Source organism: Lentinula edodes (assembly GCF_021015755.1).
Source record: "Lentinula edodes strain Le(Bin) 0899 ss11 chromosome Unknown C8R40scaffold_6, whole genome shotgun sequence".
Taxonomy (NCBI): domain Eukaryota; kingdom Fungi; phylum Basidiomycota; class Agaricomycetes; order Agaricales; family Omphalotaceae; genus Lentinula; species Lentinula edodes.
Window position 1 is genome coordinate 844,111 of NW_025764312.1, and position 16,837 is coordinate 860,947.

The window sequence follows — 16,837 nt, forward strand, 5'->3', positions numbered from 1 at the left end:
GTAGGCACCGCTCAGTTCCTCCTTTGGCATAGCATCAGGCGGCGCGGTTCAAGATAGGAAAGAGAATTAAAACTTGCACGGGTATTATATGCAAGGGGTTATGTTTGCTTGGACGCTTGGAATGAATTCGAATGACTCTAGAAGATACGGATTTGAAAAATACGCCAAATACAACGGCTCTAGGAAGAGACCGACCAAGGTCCGACGACTTCGACACATGGGCCTGAGGAGGCCTGAGGTTTAAGATGGCCATTGAAGGAAACTATACAAGTCTAAGAATCGCTACAGATTCTACATGTGCGGTTTGCGGAAAGAGATCGAATCCTCGCAAACTTTCAAGGACATATTTTTTCCCCTCACCCTCTACGGAATCCTGAGTAGCCTTGAGTATCTTTCCCACATCCCGAGCCTGTGTATGGACGTTGCAGCTAACATATGCCACCACCTTTGGCCGAAATTCCAGAAGTTGTTCGATGAAAGGATCATCACAACCTTTCCTTGGCGGATCAATGACCATGACCGTCTTTTCAGGAGGAAAGTCAGAAACAGTTTTGAATATCTCTGCTGCGTCGCCCTTGCGGAACGTCATTTTCTCTGCTGCGATGCCGTTCAACTTTGCGTTGCGTTTCGCATACAAGATAGAATCGGCGGAGATCTCGATGCCTGCCACTGTAGAAAAATCAGGAGAGAGTGTGATTGCGAACAATCCTGAACCGCAGTACGTGTCAATGAGGTGGGTAGGACGAGAAGAATCATTGGGATCGGGGTAGAGCGAGGCAATGGCTTCACGGACGTAGGAAGTCAAAGCAGGAAGAATTGCATTGTTGTTCTGGAAGAACGAGCTCGCAACGTATTCAAACAAAAAGCCTCCTACGCGTTCTCGAATGGATGCATGGTTGTTAGTTATGCATAATTTTGTGTCCTTGCTGGTGTCGTTTGGATCGGGGTCGACCGAGGTGTCCAGGGACTCTCGAAGTAAAAGTGTCGCTCCTTTTTTGTAAGTGTGTATAGTTCTGTAATGCGATCAGCGAAGACACGGGTAGAGAAAGAGGACCACCGACTTAACCACGTTCTGAAATATTTCGGGTAGTGCGCGATTGAGTACTGGCGTCGCAATAGGACATTCCTAAGTAGAGGCTTAAGAACACAGGAAGTGGCGCAAATACTCGCATTATTACCTCAATATCAAACACCTTATTTTGACTCTGGATGTTGAATCCGATCTGCAACCAGTCTGGTTTGTCACCGCTCTCGACCTGAGCTTGAAGTGCAATTCGATCTACTTTGGGCGGTGGAGCTTGGAAATGTGGTGTTATCTTTGTACGGTAGCCATATTGCAACGGCGAACCGATGGTGGACTGAATTTCAGGTATAACGGATTGAGGAAGACCTGAAATGACTTTAATCTCCGGATATTTAGCCATGTTGAAAGGACGCACCGGAATAATTTTTGTAAGCTTTTACCACCACATTTCGTTTGAAAGCAAGTTGTGTTTCGTAGGAAAGCATCTAGACGATTATAGTATGAATCAGATATCGCAAAAATCATCTAATTAGCCCTCAGACTGCTCTCACCTGATATTGACATCCTCCGCACTTGGAAAAGTACTTGCAATTCACCCTCTCGTCATCTCTGAGCACAGAATTAGGTCGTATGATTTGCATGAAGTCCGCTAACGAATGCATTCGGTCGTTCTTGAATACCCTGCATTTAACGCGTTCACCAGGAAGGCAGAAAGGGACAACAACCACCCAGGGTTTCGAATCCTTTTCGTCTGATTGGGCCAGGCCCTCACCTGCAGATCTAAATAATTTCGTCTGTCCTGAATTTCGGTTTCGAGCAAAGCTACGCACCATTGGAAGATATAGCCTTTACTTCCAGCTCCACCTCGGATTTGAATAGAAATGGGGAGTTGAATTCGCTCCCGTCTTCGGCAGCCTTGTCAACGACGTCCTGTCCCAGGAGGCTAACGATGTCTGTCCATCGGACGTCTTCTGGAGAGCAAACTTCTGGAATATGTCCACGTTGTTTCTTCAGTCTTTTGGCAGTTGCTCTGGCAACTGCTTTAGCTCTTTTAGCTTGTTTTTCTTCTTGAGAAAGTGGCGAAGGTGCGCGAGGACGTTTTCCTGGTCCTTTTTCAGAAAACTTCGTTTCAACTTCGGTTGCTTTAGATGAGGACATGGGCAACCACTGGAAGGCACCTCGGATTGGATAAGTCCGTTTGCTATATGTTCTGCAAATGACACGCGGGATGAAGAATCGGATCCGCGCAAGCATCCGACAAGTTGAGAAATATTTACTAGCGCTCATTGTATGTAAGCCAATCAAAAAGCTCTCATATGATCATTTTTCAAGTAAGGCTTGGGCCAGGATACAAATGCAACCACATACTAAGCTGGCCTTCAACAAAAGTTTTCATCTCGAGATTTCCTGCTGTATTGAAAGTGTTTATGATATACTCGCTATTAGTAGCGAAGGCTCATGTAAAATATCCAGGTTCATCTCCTGCTGCCTCCGCAACCTCTTTCCGAGCCTCTGCCTCCTCATGCCCTGAATCCCCATGACGCACAGCAAAATTATGATGCCAGCGCCAGTCAAGGTCGCAAGGACAAAAGTGATGATTGTCATTAATTTGCCCAGGTCCATGACTGTTTGAATTTTTGAGATTTTGAACAGCACGAAAGGACCGTAGGGATACAGACTCAATAGGATGTACAAAGGTAAGAGCAGTAATCCCGTAACGACAAGCTTCAGGTCATGTCCAACGAAAATTCCAATCCTGGCAGTACCAAGCGCAGCGGGAGAGACAGAAGAACGTGTGGTCCGGGTGGGATAACGCAACAATGGACTTTGTGAGCCATGATAGACGACATAAACTCCTGGGATGACAGTGAAGACCACCAGTGTCAGAGGTACAGTTCTGACAAAAATTTCGGCGCCTCCTTCCAAGGGCCTCGTAGACCACGGACGCGATGCAGTGGCAGTCAAAAAGGCGCCGCTGAGGCAGAATGGGATGTATAATATTCCGAAGAAGAGATCCTTGACATCCGCTCGACATCCTTTATCGCCCTTGGATTTTGCCTGATGAGTGCAGAAACCAAAAATACCCCAGGTAACAAGGAGCAGTTGGACGACTACAACGACCTGAAGAAAAAGTGTAACCAGCACCGTTTGGATGAATCCAGCGATGAGGAGTTCTGGAGGGATAAAGAAATGGTCTTTCATCCACAGCAAATAAACCAGGACGATTTGAACAACGAGTAAGAACGTGATGGCGACAGTGTCAGCGACCAGCTGAGTCCGGCAGCTGCGTATAAAAGTGTTCATGTCGAGCGGAAAGACGTAGCAATCATAAACATATTGCCCCCCGCGAGAGCAATTCACGAGCTTTATAAGTTCATAAACTTGGCTTGGCAATTCCTCATCGTGATCGTCATGCAATACATATGTACTATATACTTGCTAAAAGATTTTGCCGCATGATTGTTGATACGACAGAGATATGTAGCCTCAGGACAGTTGCACATTGAGGATCGGGATCCGGGAGAAGAATGAATTCGACTTTCACGCTCTGTAACACTATGTTGGAACATTGGTGGGAAGAAGAAAGAAGAATGGTTGTCCTGACGGCGAGAATTCTGGGTTTCTTCATCGCCAGCCAATGACGAGCCAGTAAGTACAATGCGGGTACAACCATTCGTCAACAAATAATGACTGACAAGTATGTCCTCTCGGTCAATCGTAATCACCGCCTGACGGATAAGTAGGTCAGTCCGACAGATAAAGCAGCTCGGATTCTTACCGATGCCTCCATCATCACCTCCACCGCCGTCTCCAAGATCATCAAAGTTCTCTCCTTCGCCATTGTCAAAGTAGTTGTCAGCGTAATCATTATCGTATTCTTCCTCGGTATCATAGTCCGGTTCGCCTTGAGAGCCGCCCGCATCTGATCCTTCCTGTGCTGATTCATTCTACGAGTATTTGTCAGGGACAGTGTCATGTCAGGAGCACCGAACCTACCGCTTCATCGTCATCGAGCATTTCGTCAAGATTGAGCTTCCGCTTCTGACCAGCTTGTTTTCGTGCTGAGGTTCAATAAGGATCGTGTTGTATTCGAAGTATAGAGGACCACTTCAAACCTTTTGATTTTTTCTTGGGATTGAAATATGCCTCGAAAATCTCGGACGGGAAGAAGGGAGCGTGCAAGTCGCTACGTTTCAGTGCCGGCTGGGATGTAGTCGAAGGTCGATATTTATCCGAATATCGAGGCAGCTCTTGAAGCTTTCTGTTAATGCGCGCATACAAATGACCACTTTCCATAAATGCATACCGGTAGACTTAGTCGATTCTACAAGATAATATTCAGATTTCCGTAATCTCGACGCGAATTCAATCTGCAGCTGGGTAATTCGTTTTTCTTTTTCAGTAGGTTCATTCATGACCGGGGCTCTCAACGGCTATTGCATTTGACACTTAAGAGAAATTGTAAAGATGAAGGATCAGAGTGCGTACAGGATATAGAGCGGTTGCTTCCCTGGACATAGCCTGAATATCTGCAAAGGAAAGCCCCATTGGAGGCAGCGCACCAGCCCCAAATCCTCTTCCCCTGCCTCTGCCGCCACCTCTTCCTCCACGTCCAGCCATGATATGTTGACGAAGTCAAGGTTTGATCCAAACAGTTCAAAGCAAGATGACATAATAAAACCGCTTTCGCAAAGCTGTTGCTTTTTGACTTTCACCCACCACCAGCCCACCACCACTTCAATAAGTCGTTGTTTTTCTGGTCCTCTTTCCTCTCAAATTCGGTCGCTCAAATTTCTCTCTGCACGCAATGGACAACATGAACAAATCTCTCGACGATGTAGGTTGAATTTGACTCGGTACCCAACGCCACAGACATTCAACATCACCTATAAAATTCCTTCAGATCATTAAATCTCGTCCGAGGACCCACCGCCGCTCTAGTGGCCGTAATGCTCGTGCACAGGTGCTTGGAAAGACTCCTGCTGCGGCTGCTCCTGCCGCTCGTCAGCGTATCAAAGTTGCGAAAGCGCCACCTGCACTGCCTGCAACTGCTCAGCAGCCCGCAGATAAAATTATTGTCTCGAATTTGCCTCAGGATGTCAATGAGCAACAGGTTAAGGTATGTTACATCCGGATTCCGTCCTCTCAGCAATTTTCATAAACATTTTCCTTTTTTTTTGTAGGAACTATTCCACACCACTGTTGGTCCTCTGCGTGAGGTTACTCTTCATTACGACAGTGCGGGTCGCTCTAAAGGCGTTGCCGCCGTCCTGTTTCAACGCAAAGGAGATGGTACAAAGGCGTTCCAGCAGTACAACAACCGACTCATTGATGGCAGTTAGTATCGCCTCCTATACCTTCGTCTCGTCTTCTTTGGTGGCGCTGCATTCGAGCAATTGAGTGCGGCTGGCTTCTTCCTTATCTTGCTTTGCTTTGCGTTGCAGAAGGTTCACGGCTCCCTGTCTCTGTCTCGTCGGCACACTTAACCCTGAAAGCGCTTCGGAGTCGTGAAGTGGATTGCAACTGATTCGAAGGTGCCATTCCTGACCTCAAGTGGGAATTGCGCCTTGGTGTTAGTCTGTTACCAGTGCTTGACTGACAAGCTACAGGAGTGTGAGAGGTTACCTCAGTTTTTAGCACACGGTTGCGGATATTTGTCGGTCTGGTTTCAGTTCCAGTGGTTTTGGACAACGACTAATGATACCCTGATGCACTCAACGTCGGGGTTTCTCATCCGACCATGAGACAGAGACATAGCTGGTGGTACTTCGAAGACGTGCAGACAAAGTAACCGTTGGGCGTATTCATTCAAATTTACTTGCTTCTTGCTGCTGCTTCCGTTCAGCCGACTAACAAAAGCTCGCTTCTCCCTTTCTATTACACGCATATCAATACATCGGTATCTTCGTCTTCTCCGCCCCCTCGTAGAACGACCCATGAAGATTGAGATTGTTGTCGACCCAACGCGCGCTGCTCCCGGGCCATCTCTAGCTGCTCGAGTCGCCCCTGCTACTGTCGCTGCTCAGCCTAATGGGGCCCATAATGCTAATGGCACGAGGTCAGCCCTAGATCTGAAGAATTCTGATTCTATTTTGCTCATTGGATTTTGAAGAGGCGGAGCTCGCAGAGGAAGAGGTCGTGGCGGCAGAACTCGCAAGAATGAACGTCCCAACAAATCCGCTGCCGATTTGGACGCTGAAATGGAGGTAGGGGTGTACACCGAACTATGCAATGCTTCAATCTTGACATCTCTTAGGACTACACCTCCACCACTGCACCTGCCGCCACCACAGCGGCAGCTTAGGTATATGTGTAATTGGAATGCTGAATTATTTCTTGCAGCGGTATTGACCTTTTTACGACTGACGATACGTACAATACTTCACTTTACTACCTCTCACCGTAAATGTGTATACTTTCACTCGATTCCTTCTGTTGTTATTGTTATCATTGATCAACGTGTTTGAGATGAAAGAAAAAATCAGTGATATCAGTCTCTCTTGTCTGAACTTTCACCATGTCGCAGCCTACTCTCTACGCTGACCGTGCAGAATGGAGCGACGTCGTACCCATTGAACAATACGAGAACACTACTCCTTTAGCGCCAATATTCTACAAAAACGAATGTGTGTAGTCCATCAGCCGATATGAACTGACACTGAGTAAATTGCAGACAAAGATGCAACAAATTACTTTCGTGGAATTGCCAAGACTGGGGAAAAGAGCCAGAGAGTCCTTGAGCTTACTGAGCACCTAATCCGCCTCAACCCTGCTCACTACACAGCTTGGTCCGTTGTAACGTCCAATGAACACGTTCAATCTCTTTATCTCCATTTCCAACAGGCAGTACCGCTACGAAACTCTTTTGGCTATCGGCTCCAATTTCGAAGATGAGCTCCGTCTTATGGACGAGCTAGCCATAACCCACTTGAAGACTTATCAAGTGTGGCATCATAGACGGTTGTTAATGCTCAAGATCTGCAAACCTGCTCGGGAATTGGATTTCATCGCTAGAACGTTCAAGGTGGACGCGAAGAACTATCATACGTGGTCGTATCGGCAATGGATTCTGGCATATTTTAACGACAACGAGCTGTGGAGCGGGGAATTGGACTTTGTTGAAGATTTGCTGTATGCTGATATTCGAAATAACTCTGCATGGCACCATCGGTTCTTCACTGTATTTCAATCCGGAGTTCATGATGGAGAGGAGGACAGAGAGAGGGTCCTCAAACGGGAATTAATGTACGCATTGCTCTCACCATTGAACAAGTGCAAACACTAATAATGATGCCTGGATAGATACGTGAAACAAAGCATATCTCTGGTTCCGAACAATGCCTCAGCGTGGAACTACCTCCGGGGTCTCTTGGAGCATAATTCCATACCCTACTCCAGAGTGATCTCTTTTATCCAACCATATACATTATCGATGGACGAGCAAACAGCGGATTTGGTCGATTTGGATAATCCACCACCATCTAAAGGCGCACACTTGCCTTGTGCTCTTGCGATTGAGTTCCTTGCGGATATATACGAAGCAGAGGGTGGAGATAGGATGTTGAACGCCACGGAGGCAAGTCAGTCAATGTTCCCAAATAATCATGATCTTAACACTTTGGTCAGCTATGGAAGTCTCTTGGAAATGAGTACGACGTTGCTCGGAAAAAGTGGGACTTCTATGATATCTATATCATAGGCCAGTGCTGATTGAATTTCTTCCAGGTATTGGGAATATCGCATCAGGGAAGGTCTACGAGCTATTCAGACATGAATGGGGAAATGGTCCATTGTTCAATTTGAACGGCCTAATATTGGGACTTGCAAGTTGTAGTTACAGACAATGTATCGTCTTCTGTGCATCGATCCCTATGTAAACGATTGTAATATATACATAACCGACGCTGCACAACATGGTCCAAGACCTGGACAGGTGAATCAATCATGATCTGTCATGCAGAACTTGGCTGAAGCGTAGCTCCATTCCCCAGGAACTCGTCGTAGGGACTCGCGGGATTGGCTAACTCATAATGCACGCTTTTGAGACACTATGTGGAAGAAACTACATCACACCAGAATGTACATATGTGATATCAATTTCGCACTTCAATGTTTCTTAAGGTGACAAGGCAATAATAAAGATCCGAGAACATCTTGAATACCCCGTCGAGGCAAAGATCTTGGACATTCAGCACTGTTTCTTCAAGTCTGTATGGGCCTCGAACACTGTTGCGTTTGAACCTGCTACTGTGCATTCAATATCATCCACCTTGCTCATTGTGATGTCACTCGCAGGCAATTCAGCGAACAATATACAATTCCAACTGCAAACCCTATACACTATGAATGTTAGAGGATGCACAACATCACTATGAAGACCAGTTAGAAACAGGCAATACACCAACAAGAAGCAACTCACTTTGATGAATTTGGACATGAATTTCCTTGAACGCGGTCAATGATTGAAACGACCACGCAGTATGAGTACTCACTTGTGGAACTCTGTCCGCAACAAATCATTTACGAACTGACCTTGAGGTTTATCTCGTGAACTCATGGCTTGATTTTTGAATATTAAGTCTACGGAAGAAGCGATATGTTAGGGCCAGAGTCGCGTATAAAGCCAAACTATGAAACGAACCGTCATCCCAGCGTCTCTTAACGGCAAACGTTCCAGGCGCTGTGGTGTTGATATTCGTCGGTTGTCCCAGAGCAGCAGCTAGATTCAACAACGGATTCGCTGTAGCAATATCTATTTCTCTTGACGCAGCCTCCGACGCAGATTGCTCTCGTTCCAATCTGGCCTTGTCTTCCGCTCGTTCTCGTTTTATTTTTTCCAGTTCGCGCAGAAGTGCTGCAGTGTCGTCTTCCTCATCTGACTCGTCGTCGTCACTGTGGTTTTGATCATTCACAAACCGAAGAATTCTTCTGCGCGGAACGCACCTATTATCGTCCTCATTATCGTCCTGCCCTTTTTTCCGTTCTGTCTCCTTCTCATTTTCCTCCTCCTCCTCCTCATCATCATCTTTGTCCAGCTCAATTGCGTCCTGTAGCAACTTCCGCCGCTTATTTGTTTCGTCGTCCGCTACTGGGGCGGGTGTATCCTCCACTTCTAGAGGTAAACCTTCCGCCTTTCGCTTTTTATTCCTCGCTTCCTGTTCCGCAGCAAGCAGCTCTGCACGTAAATCTCGTTTATCCACTTCTGAAGTGGATGTTTGGCCAATCTGTCTGCAAAGTTATGCAAACCATGATCAGAGTTGTGTTTATTGATTTTAAACACTTAGTAATACCGGAATTTGAGCTTGGTATGGGAAGGCATGTCCCTCACAGAGACTTGCCGCGAGCCTCCTTTGACATCTCGCGCTTGAGCTGGGTCCCATGTTGGTCTATGAGCTGTAGACATTGTGGAAGATGGTGATGTTGGTAGTTGCCGGAAAAGGAAAGCGGTTGTACAGCCACTTCCAAATCAAAGATGTCAAAGCGGTATTTATCAACCCCGATCAGCTGCAGAAGGCATTTGCGCGATTGTATGAGATAATTAAGCACAGATATGGACAATGAAATTCCGTTAGACGAAATTATGAAGATGAAAGTTTGTCGAAACAGAACTTCCTGGAATGTCAAGGCCGAAAACATTGAAATACGAGGATTTACATAGTTCATATATTAGCTAGAGGCTCGATCTTATAGTTATCGTATCTAATCAAAGGCGGAATTCCTACTTAACTTTTAAGAAGTACAGCGACTGAATCCGTATAATGGATGAGACTGCCGATCCATCTTCCAAGTCTGCTCTGCACAGCACGTCGATGCCTCGCCGACACCCTTGGATATATCAACTGGCTCTGGTAATGGATTCAAAAGCGCCGCAAGATTTGGTGGCCTGGTTTTTGGTGGCTCTGGCTGTAGTGCATTCAGCAATCCAGCAATACTCGGAGGTCTCGGCGGTCCTGTTGGAGGTATTATAGGTATCGGCATCTGTAGTGCACTTTCAAGCGCACTTGTCGTGTTCGAGGCATTCAATTTGGGATTTGAAGCCTTCTGATTCAAAGCCTTGGGTGCTTGGGGCACCTCCGACGCGCTCCGTCCCGGGTTGTGTCCTGGATATCGATTACCGGAATTTATAATAATGATGTCCGAAGTTCCTGAAGCCGAGGAAGTCGAGAGAGTCTGCTCAGCTCGAGGCTTTCTACGCTCTGGAACATATTCATGGCGCCGTTTCCGGTGCCTAGTAAGTGAACCTGGGTCCGCAGTGGCGAACTCGCAATCAGGACATTCTTGGTCTTTGATCCTTGTACTAAAGAAGGCGAATCGGAGTGATTAATCAGAAGATTTATTGTAGGCAAAGTATAACTTACTGCACGCTACGAATGTGCGTATCCATATTACCCTTCTGTAAGCTCTGAAAGTCGCAATTGGAGTAGGGGCATGAAAAGGATCTGGAAATCACGATTGGTGTATCGATGAGCAAGACAACTTCCGCAAAGTGAGGAGCGTAAACCGTACCTGGACGCTCGCTCTTCTCCTCTCAGATGTTTCTGCATGTGTCTATGAAGATCGCACGGTCGTGCCACTCTTGCACCACAAAATTCGCAGACGGTTGGATCTTTGAGAGTCCCATCGGGCTTGTATACCTATCAAGTTCGCAGATCCAACAAACCGAGGCCAGGTAGAAAACGAAAGAAGATACCAATGTCCTGGCCCTAGGCATCGATTCGAGGCTCAATGGGAAAGAGAATAGAAGGAAGAGAGGACAATCATCGATTAATGACAAGCGGACATTTATGGTCGAACATTCCGGGCAATGTGTTTTCTGTGGGCGTGTTCAAGGCATGCCACCGCAAGGCATCAGCGCGTTTTGATGCAGGGTAGGAATTCGAGATCGTACAAAGCGTATCGCGTAGCTCAAGAAGGCAGTATCCGAACATTGATCTTCAACATTAAAAACATTCATGAGTAGATTGCTGCCATTACAAACGTTGCTCATTATTGGTCGTGAACACTGTAATAGTTAGTACATGTACATGTTACACCGAAATAATATGTCATGAAAGAAAAACAAAACTATAGATAGAGACAGAAATTAGTATACTCGTCACGCTTTCTCGATTTCATGATGGTCGTGTGTTTTCACATCCACGCTATCTTTTTCACCACTAGCTTCAGCGTCTCTGGGAGTGGGCGCGACATCACCAATCTCAGCATCGTCGTCTCCTCCACCCTCCTCGAATGCAGCACGATGCTTCTCAAACTGTCTCCCATGTTTCTCTGGTCCAAAGAGTGTCACCACGAGTACAAACGCTGCGACACATCCAATTAGGATTCCTTGCACTTTAGCATAATCCGGCACTATCTTTCTTCCATCTGGATAATCGCTGCTGACTGGTACAGCGATAGTGGTCTTGAGATGGTCGCCTCCCGTTGATTCAATTTGGGCCGAAGCAGAGGAGACCATGTTGCCAAGTTGGTAAGCTACACCCGGGAATGTAGCACGGAAGGCGGGGGGACTCATCTCCGCCAATTGGATTGGAATAACTCCCCAAGCGCCCTGCACACCGAATTGGATGCAGAAGGCACCCGCGGCGAGTCCGCTGAAGGATGAGGGAATGATCCATAAAGGTATAAAACATGCGACAAGGAGGACAAATATGATGATGGTCAACCGACGACCGATATGTTGAGAGACGTAGCCAGCGATTCCTCCACCGGCAATAGCACCGCAATTACCAATGATGGTCATAACGGTGGCATCGTGTGAGGAGAATCCTTTGCTGGTTTGGATATAAGTAGGGAAAAGGTCCTATGTCAAGAATTACGGTCAGTATATGAGTTTAACAGGTAAACGACAGAGGGAAGCGAAGTATAGAAGATGCATAAAGGAGCGCGATCAAGAATGGCTAATTTCACGATCGGTCAATCATCAAAATCGGGATTGTGGATGGCCACATGGAACACAAAACGCGGGTCCACTCGGAGAAGAACGAAAAAGAGAACAAAAGGAATAGATATTCACCTGAGATCCGTGCGAGAGGAAATTGAAGCCTATGCCATATGTTAGCATGTCATTGTCAACGTCGACGTCTAGACTTACCCGTCATCAATAGCACTGCGTAAATACATAGCATCCAATGGGCCTTTAACATTTTCTTGGTCTCCTTCAGGAAAATCTTGGTTTTAGTTGCTCCTCCGTGTGACAAGCCTGTTTTCTCCTCGCGCAAGCGCGCGTCCTCCCTTGTTCTGAGGAAGACTGCACTCTCAGGGAGTAGTAGCCTCACTAACGCTGCGAAAGCACTGATTCCCGCTGCGCACCAAAACAACGCTCTCCATCCGTGAGTTTGCTCTGGCACAAGATAAAGATTGATCACAGCGGCGAGAAGATATCCCACAGCGTAGCCTTGCTGCAAAACTCCGCTTGCTAGACCACGAGTTTCGACAGGCAAATTCTCCAAAGCGGTAGAAGCAGCCAAACCCCAAATTCCACCCATGCCAATACCGAACACACTTCTCAAACCAAGGAACTGCGAGTATGTTTGTACAAAACCAGCTCCGAGTTCGAGGACACAGACGAGAAGCAAGTTGAAGACGAGAGGATATTTGCGCCCGTATCGATCGGATATAATACCAAAGATGACGGCGCCAACAGAGCGCAGAAGGAGAGTCAAAGTTATCGCACGTGTGATATCGGTCGTATTCTTGTTGAACTGTTTGGCCAAAGACGTTACTGAAAGCGAGACGGAGAAAAAGTCAATAGCGTCGCAGGACCATGCTAACCAACTGCAAACAGCGATTAACCTTGATTTTATTTGGAGCTACTATATTGTGTACTTACCCAGTCCAAAACTCGGCCCATTGTCTCGCGTTCAACTCGGTCAACGCGGTCAGAAGAGATTTTTCTGAGCTTGTCTTTTCCTTCCTAGGTACGAGGTTGTGTGTCGCGTTGGACCATAACTGCGACAGGGCGGAAACCATCTTTTTTGAACAGTGAATACCGGGACCGTCGTAGATAGAGGTAAGAACCAGAGACAAAAACGCGATTGCATATAATTTATAGTGATTTTTACCCGAGCTTTACAGGCACGGCTGTCGGATCGATTTTCATCCAAATCAGAAAAATCTGATCATGCGGGGGTGTTGTGGGGTCAATCTCCATTCGGACTGGTTTCGTCCTAATCAGGATGTTGATTTTGTTTGGTTTATGATCCTGCATTTTCCAGCTTTGCCCTTGGTGAATATCCCTTAGTTCCTTCTTGAAGGGAACCATAGAAATAGCCTGCAAAAATCTGCTAAAGTTTGTCCCCGGCACCTAGGCTTGACATGGCAGTGGCAATTGGCAATAGTGACACTGACATATCCATTCACTGCGGCCTTACGCTTGTTCCGTTCCGCCCAGACTCCCGTGTTCTTGTCTCGCTTACTTAGCCAAAATTTCCGGTATGGATCATATTAGGGTAGCGGCTGGTAGCGGGCTACACTAATAGCGGCCAGAGAAAAGGCTAGAGAAGGACGATATCCATAAGTCAGACGTCTGCCGTCGACAAGCCGAAAACGCTATAATTATCTTGCCGCCAACTTTGCCCGATGTATTGTGTTCCTTGGGCGTCCTCAACTCAAGGCTTTCCAAGTCCTTCGTTTGCAGGTCCGTCCGATTCCATTATCTGGATTCGCTGCTCGAAATCAACCAGAATGTAATGGGAAATTCATTCCCAATTCGTTTTCTCATGGTACGTGCAGTACTACCTTATATAACTGCTGTTAATCTAAGTAGTATGGTCATTTACTAGCATTTGCTCTGAGAGCCTGCGTCGCGAATCTCATCTACCCTACTTTTCTGGATATAGAATATAGCATGAAGTTCAGCAACTATCTTTCCGCAAAGATTACGCTACATCAGTTGCAGAACCATATCTGCCTTTCCTCGTCAGAGCTTTTGAGCGGTCAATATTCTTTCACTGACAGTGATCCATCGATGCCCCTCATCCATCCATATTTACAATCACCTTGATTGTACATTTGTCGGATGCTATATATTGTCCTCAGATGAGTCGGTAAATAAATGGTCTCTTTCGGATAGGCTTGGTGTGCATGTGTGTCCCAGCTTGTCTGCATTTTGAAAGAGAGTAGATCTCCGATAGAAAGAAACAAGAAGAAGCCAGCTCTTTCCAAACAAATCTCTAGACATGAAGGATGGTTGTTTGGTGCGTTCCACAGCTCAGTGCTATCGAATCTAGTCGGTCTTATATCTCGTGTTGGAAACCTGCTACGTTCGCAGGTAACACTAATCGACACTCACGAGCGGACCGGATACTATGAATCGGATATGATTGGAAAAGTGAGAGAGAAAAGGCAAGAGAGATATCGGATACAGGAGAATATTCTATGTGAGTAGATGGAGGGAAGCGATTAAGTATAGTCTTCAGCTAGTACTGTATATATAGGGTGATGTGTCACAAGTGTGACTATATGCAAGTCCGTAGTAAGCAGTATGTTTACACCCTCACCCAACTAAAACCAAGAGAGGGCTCTGAAAAAAAAAAAAAAAGGTTATGAATTAGTAGTGAAGTCAGATGCAATGAAAGCCAATTCAATCCAAATCCACCGAGTCAAGAAGCGCGGGGGGCCCGTCACCACCGTTGCGAACCCAATCATCCAACGCTTCACATTCATGTAAAGCACTATATGGGAGCCAACGATCCTCAGAAGGCGATTGGTCCACCCATCGAACCAGAAACTGCCAGCCACGTCCACGCCTTCGTGAGTCAAGGATGCGTTCGATATCGAACTCCTCGTGGCCGTCCACTATAGTGGGTGTGGGGATGCGTCGTTGACGGCCAGGAAAAAGGGCCGAGTCATTGGGAACGAAACGTTTCAGCTGATCCACATAAAAGGACGGGAATGCGTTCGGTTGATTAGGCATGTCTAAAGTGTAGTGAGAGGTAGCAGGGAAGGCCTGAATAACCTCATATGGCCCGTCGAAACGCGCAAAAAATTTAGCAGCACGTTTCTCGCCTGCCTTCTTGAAAACCTCACGGCGGTGGTAAGTTGAGAGCATGACTAAATCCCCTTCTTCAAACAACTCGCAAGGTCCCCGGTGTTTGTCCGCCTGGTATGATTGAACAACTTTTGCCAGTGTAAGATTGTCCCGAGCCTCACGAACAGTTAACTGGATTTGATCCAAGAATTCACGCGCAGCAAGAGCATCAGTGGAAGGATTTGGCACATCTAGAGAGGGATCCTCCAGCAGGGGAGGGAGAACTCGTGGGCAACGGCCATAGCGTAGTTGGAACATCGATAAACCAGTTGAAGAATTCACGGAGTTCATAATGTCGAACCGAATCTTAGGTAGCGCATTTACCCACCCCATTTGGTTACGCTCAACGTAAAAACGAATGCATTGATTCACGGTCTTGTTGGAGCGCTCACTAGAGCCATCGGTTTCAGGGTGGAACGAGGATGACATTTTAATCTTGACCCCGGTGAGCTTGTTCAAGGTGGACCAGAAATCAGAAACGAAAAGTTTATCCCGGTCAGAGACCCATTCCAAAGGCAGACCGTTATCACAATACCAATGATCAAAAACCAGTTTAGCCAATGCCGGAGCAGTAATGTCAACCGTAGTGGGGATAATTTTTAAATCCGAACCCAATCTATCAGTCATGGTGAGAATACAGTCAAAACCCTGGTCCCTTGGTAATGGCCCAATGAAGTCCATGGCCACACTGTCGCAGCGTCCTTCTGGGACAGGGAGAGGATGCAAAGGACCTTTCCGGTTTTTGGCGGTTCGACCCTTATTATGTTGACATTCTTCACATCCCGGGACATAATATTTGCAAAGGTCACGCCGCATATGAGGCCAGTAATACGAATCCGCCAACATAGCGTAAGATTTGTCTGCACCAAAGTGACCACAAGTATCATGAGCCAAATGGAAAAGGTCTTCACGTAGTGATGAATAGGCCGGAATAACCAAACGGCCAGCAACAAACCACAACCCATTTTGATGCGTGACATTAGGAACGAGAGAACCACCTTCAACCAATTTGAGAACGAAAGGATCAGAAACATAACCTTCCTTTATGCGGCGCAAGAAATCCTTGTCCGCAGTCAAGGAAAGGATGGATGCGCACATGAAAGGGTTAGCCTTCCAACTGTCAACATTAACGGAAGGTTCGGAGACACAATTCATTGGGTCTGAAGGTAGAGCTCCTGCCCGAATACGGCTCAAGGCATCGGCAGCAGGGTTGTCATCTCCACGGATGTATGCAATTTCAAGATCAAATTGACTGATTTCCTCCTGCCAACGGAGTTGACGGCGGCTCAAATCCTTTTGAGTTTCAAAATTCTCCAGAGTACGATGATCCGTTAAAACATGAACCCGCATCCCCAAACAATCCGCACGCCACTTACGCAGTGACCGGACAATAGCAAGTAATTCTTTTTCATGTACTGGATAATTAAGTTCAGCCTTCGAGAATTGGGCAGAGTCAAAGGCTACGGGACGAGCAGTATCAAGGGTCGGACCCCACATAAGAACTGCACCATGTCTCCAATCGCTCGCATCCGTTACAAGAAATATGTGGTTATCCTCGGGGTTATCATGGTCAATTGTAGTGAGAACTTGTCGACTCAAAACTAGTGTCTTAATGGAAATAAATGCATGTTCATGTTCACGCGTCCACAGAGGAAAATGTTTTTCGCACTCTTTCTTCGTCAATGGAGTCAGAATCCTGGTATGTTCAGCAAGGTTTTCGAGATAACCTGCCACAAAACGGACCATTCCAAGAAAACGGCGAACTTCAGATGCAGACGTAGGGC

General features: G+C 46.6%; 8 protein-coding genes across 8 annotated transcripts; 2 read left to right on the forward strand and 6 right to left on the reverse strand.

Moving 5' to 3' along the window:
- Positions 1-262: 262 nt before the first annotated feature.
- On the reverse strand, positions 263-2,182 carry C8R40DRAFT_1159136 (S-adenosyl-L-methionine-dependent methyltransferase; the record flags this gene model as incomplete). Its single annotated transcript, XM_046229839.1, has 6 exons — positions 263-1,013; positions 1,062-1,126; positions 1,179-1,390; positions 1,440-1,509; positions 1,576-1,796; positions 1,855-2,182. The coding sequence occupies 6 exons, from the start codon at positions 2,180-2,182 to the stop codon at positions 263-265; spliced, it is 1,647 nt and encodes a 548-aa protein (XP_046089784.1).
- A 267-nt stretch (positions 2,183-2,449) lies between these two features.
- Positions 2,450-3,328, reverse strand: C8R40DRAFT_1167414 (uncharacterized protein; the record flags this gene model as incomplete). The annotated part of the gene is made up of 1 exon (XM_046231014.1): positions 2,450-3,328. One exon carries the CDS (start codon positions 3,326-3,328, stop codon positions 2,450-2,452), a length of 879 nt encoding a protein of 292 aa, XP_046089785.1.
- Positions 3,329-3,736: 408 nt separating this feature from the next.
- C8R40DRAFT_1159137 (DNA-directed RNA polymerase III, subunit Rpc31) lies at positions 3,737-4,645 on the reverse strand (the record flags this gene model as incomplete). Its single annotated transcript, XM_046229840.1, has 6 exons — positions 3,737-3,753; positions 3,804-3,972; positions 4,022-4,086; positions 4,141-4,275; positions 4,332-4,458; positions 4,514-4,645. 6 exons carry the CDS (start codon positions 4,643-4,645, stop codon positions 3,737-3,739), a joined length of 645 nt encoding a protein of 214 aa, XP_046089786.1.
- A 34-nt stretch (positions 4,646-4,679) lies between these two features.
- C8R40DRAFT_1090761 (uncharacterized protein) lies at positions 4,680-6,505 on the forward strand. Its single transcript, XM_046227489.1, has 6 exons — positions 4,680-4,862; positions 4,929-5,144; positions 5,209-5,362; positions 5,954-6,083; positions 6,138-6,231; positions 6,282-6,505. The coding sequence occupies exons 1-6, from the start codon at positions 4,833-4,835 to the stop codon at positions 6,327-6,329; spliced, it is 672 nt and encodes a 223-aa protein (XP_046089787.1). The 5' UTR covers positions 4,680-4,832; the 3' UTR covers positions 6,330-6,505.
- A 37-nt stretch (positions 6,506-6,542) lies between these two features.
- C8R40DRAFT_1159139 (uncharacterized protein) lies at positions 6,543-7,799 on the forward strand (the record flags this gene model as incomplete). Its single annotated transcript, XM_046229841.1, has 6 exons — positions 6,543-6,651; positions 6,699-6,813; positions 6,869-7,270; positions 7,328-7,601; positions 7,652-7,695; positions 7,751-7,799. 6 exons carry the CDS (start codon positions 6,543-6,545, stop codon positions 7,797-7,799), a joined length of 993 nt encoding a protein of 330 aa, XP_046089788.1.
- Positions 7,800-8,325: 526 nt separating this feature from the next.
- On the reverse strand, positions 8,326-9,428 carry C8R40DRAFT_1067097 (Pre-mRNA-splicing factor Cwf15/Cwc15; the record flags this gene model as incomplete). Its single annotated transcript, XM_046225860.1, has 6 exons — positions 8,326-8,358; positions 8,445-8,469; positions 8,518-8,605; positions 8,667-8,917; positions 8,969-9,253; positions 9,316-9,428. The coding sequence occupies 6 exons, from the start codon at positions 9,426-9,428 to the stop codon at positions 8,326-8,328; spliced, it is 795 nt and encodes a 264-aa protein (XP_046089789.1).
- Positions 9,429-9,639: 211 nt separating this feature from the next.
- C8R40DRAFT_1090767 (uncharacterized protein) lies at positions 9,640-10,978 on the reverse strand. Its single transcript, XM_046227490.1, has 5 exons — positions 10,716-10,978; positions 10,532-10,659; positions 10,384-10,464; positions 10,027-10,322; positions 9,640-9,975 (listed from the first exon to the last, which is right to left on the reverse strand). The coding sequence occupies exons 1-5, from the start codon at positions 10,734-10,736 to the stop codon at positions 9,755-9,757; spliced, it is 747 nt and encodes a 248-aa protein (XP_046089790.1). The 5' UTR covers positions 10,737-10,978; the 3' UTR covers positions 9,640-9,754.
- A 142-nt stretch (positions 10,979-11,120) lies between these two features.
- C8R40DRAFT_1067099 (major facilitator superfamily domain-containing protein) lies at positions 11,121-12,994 on the reverse strand (the record flags this gene model as incomplete). The annotated part of the gene is made up of 4 exons (XM_046225861.1): positions 11,121-11,825; positions 12,039-12,067; positions 12,117-12,799; positions 12,855-12,994. The coding sequence occupies 4 exons, from the start codon at positions 12,992-12,994 to the stop codon at positions 11,121-11,123; spliced, it is 1,557 nt and encodes a 518-aa protein (XP_046089791.1).
- Between the last annotated feature and the right edge of the window lie 3,843 nt (positions 12,995-16,837).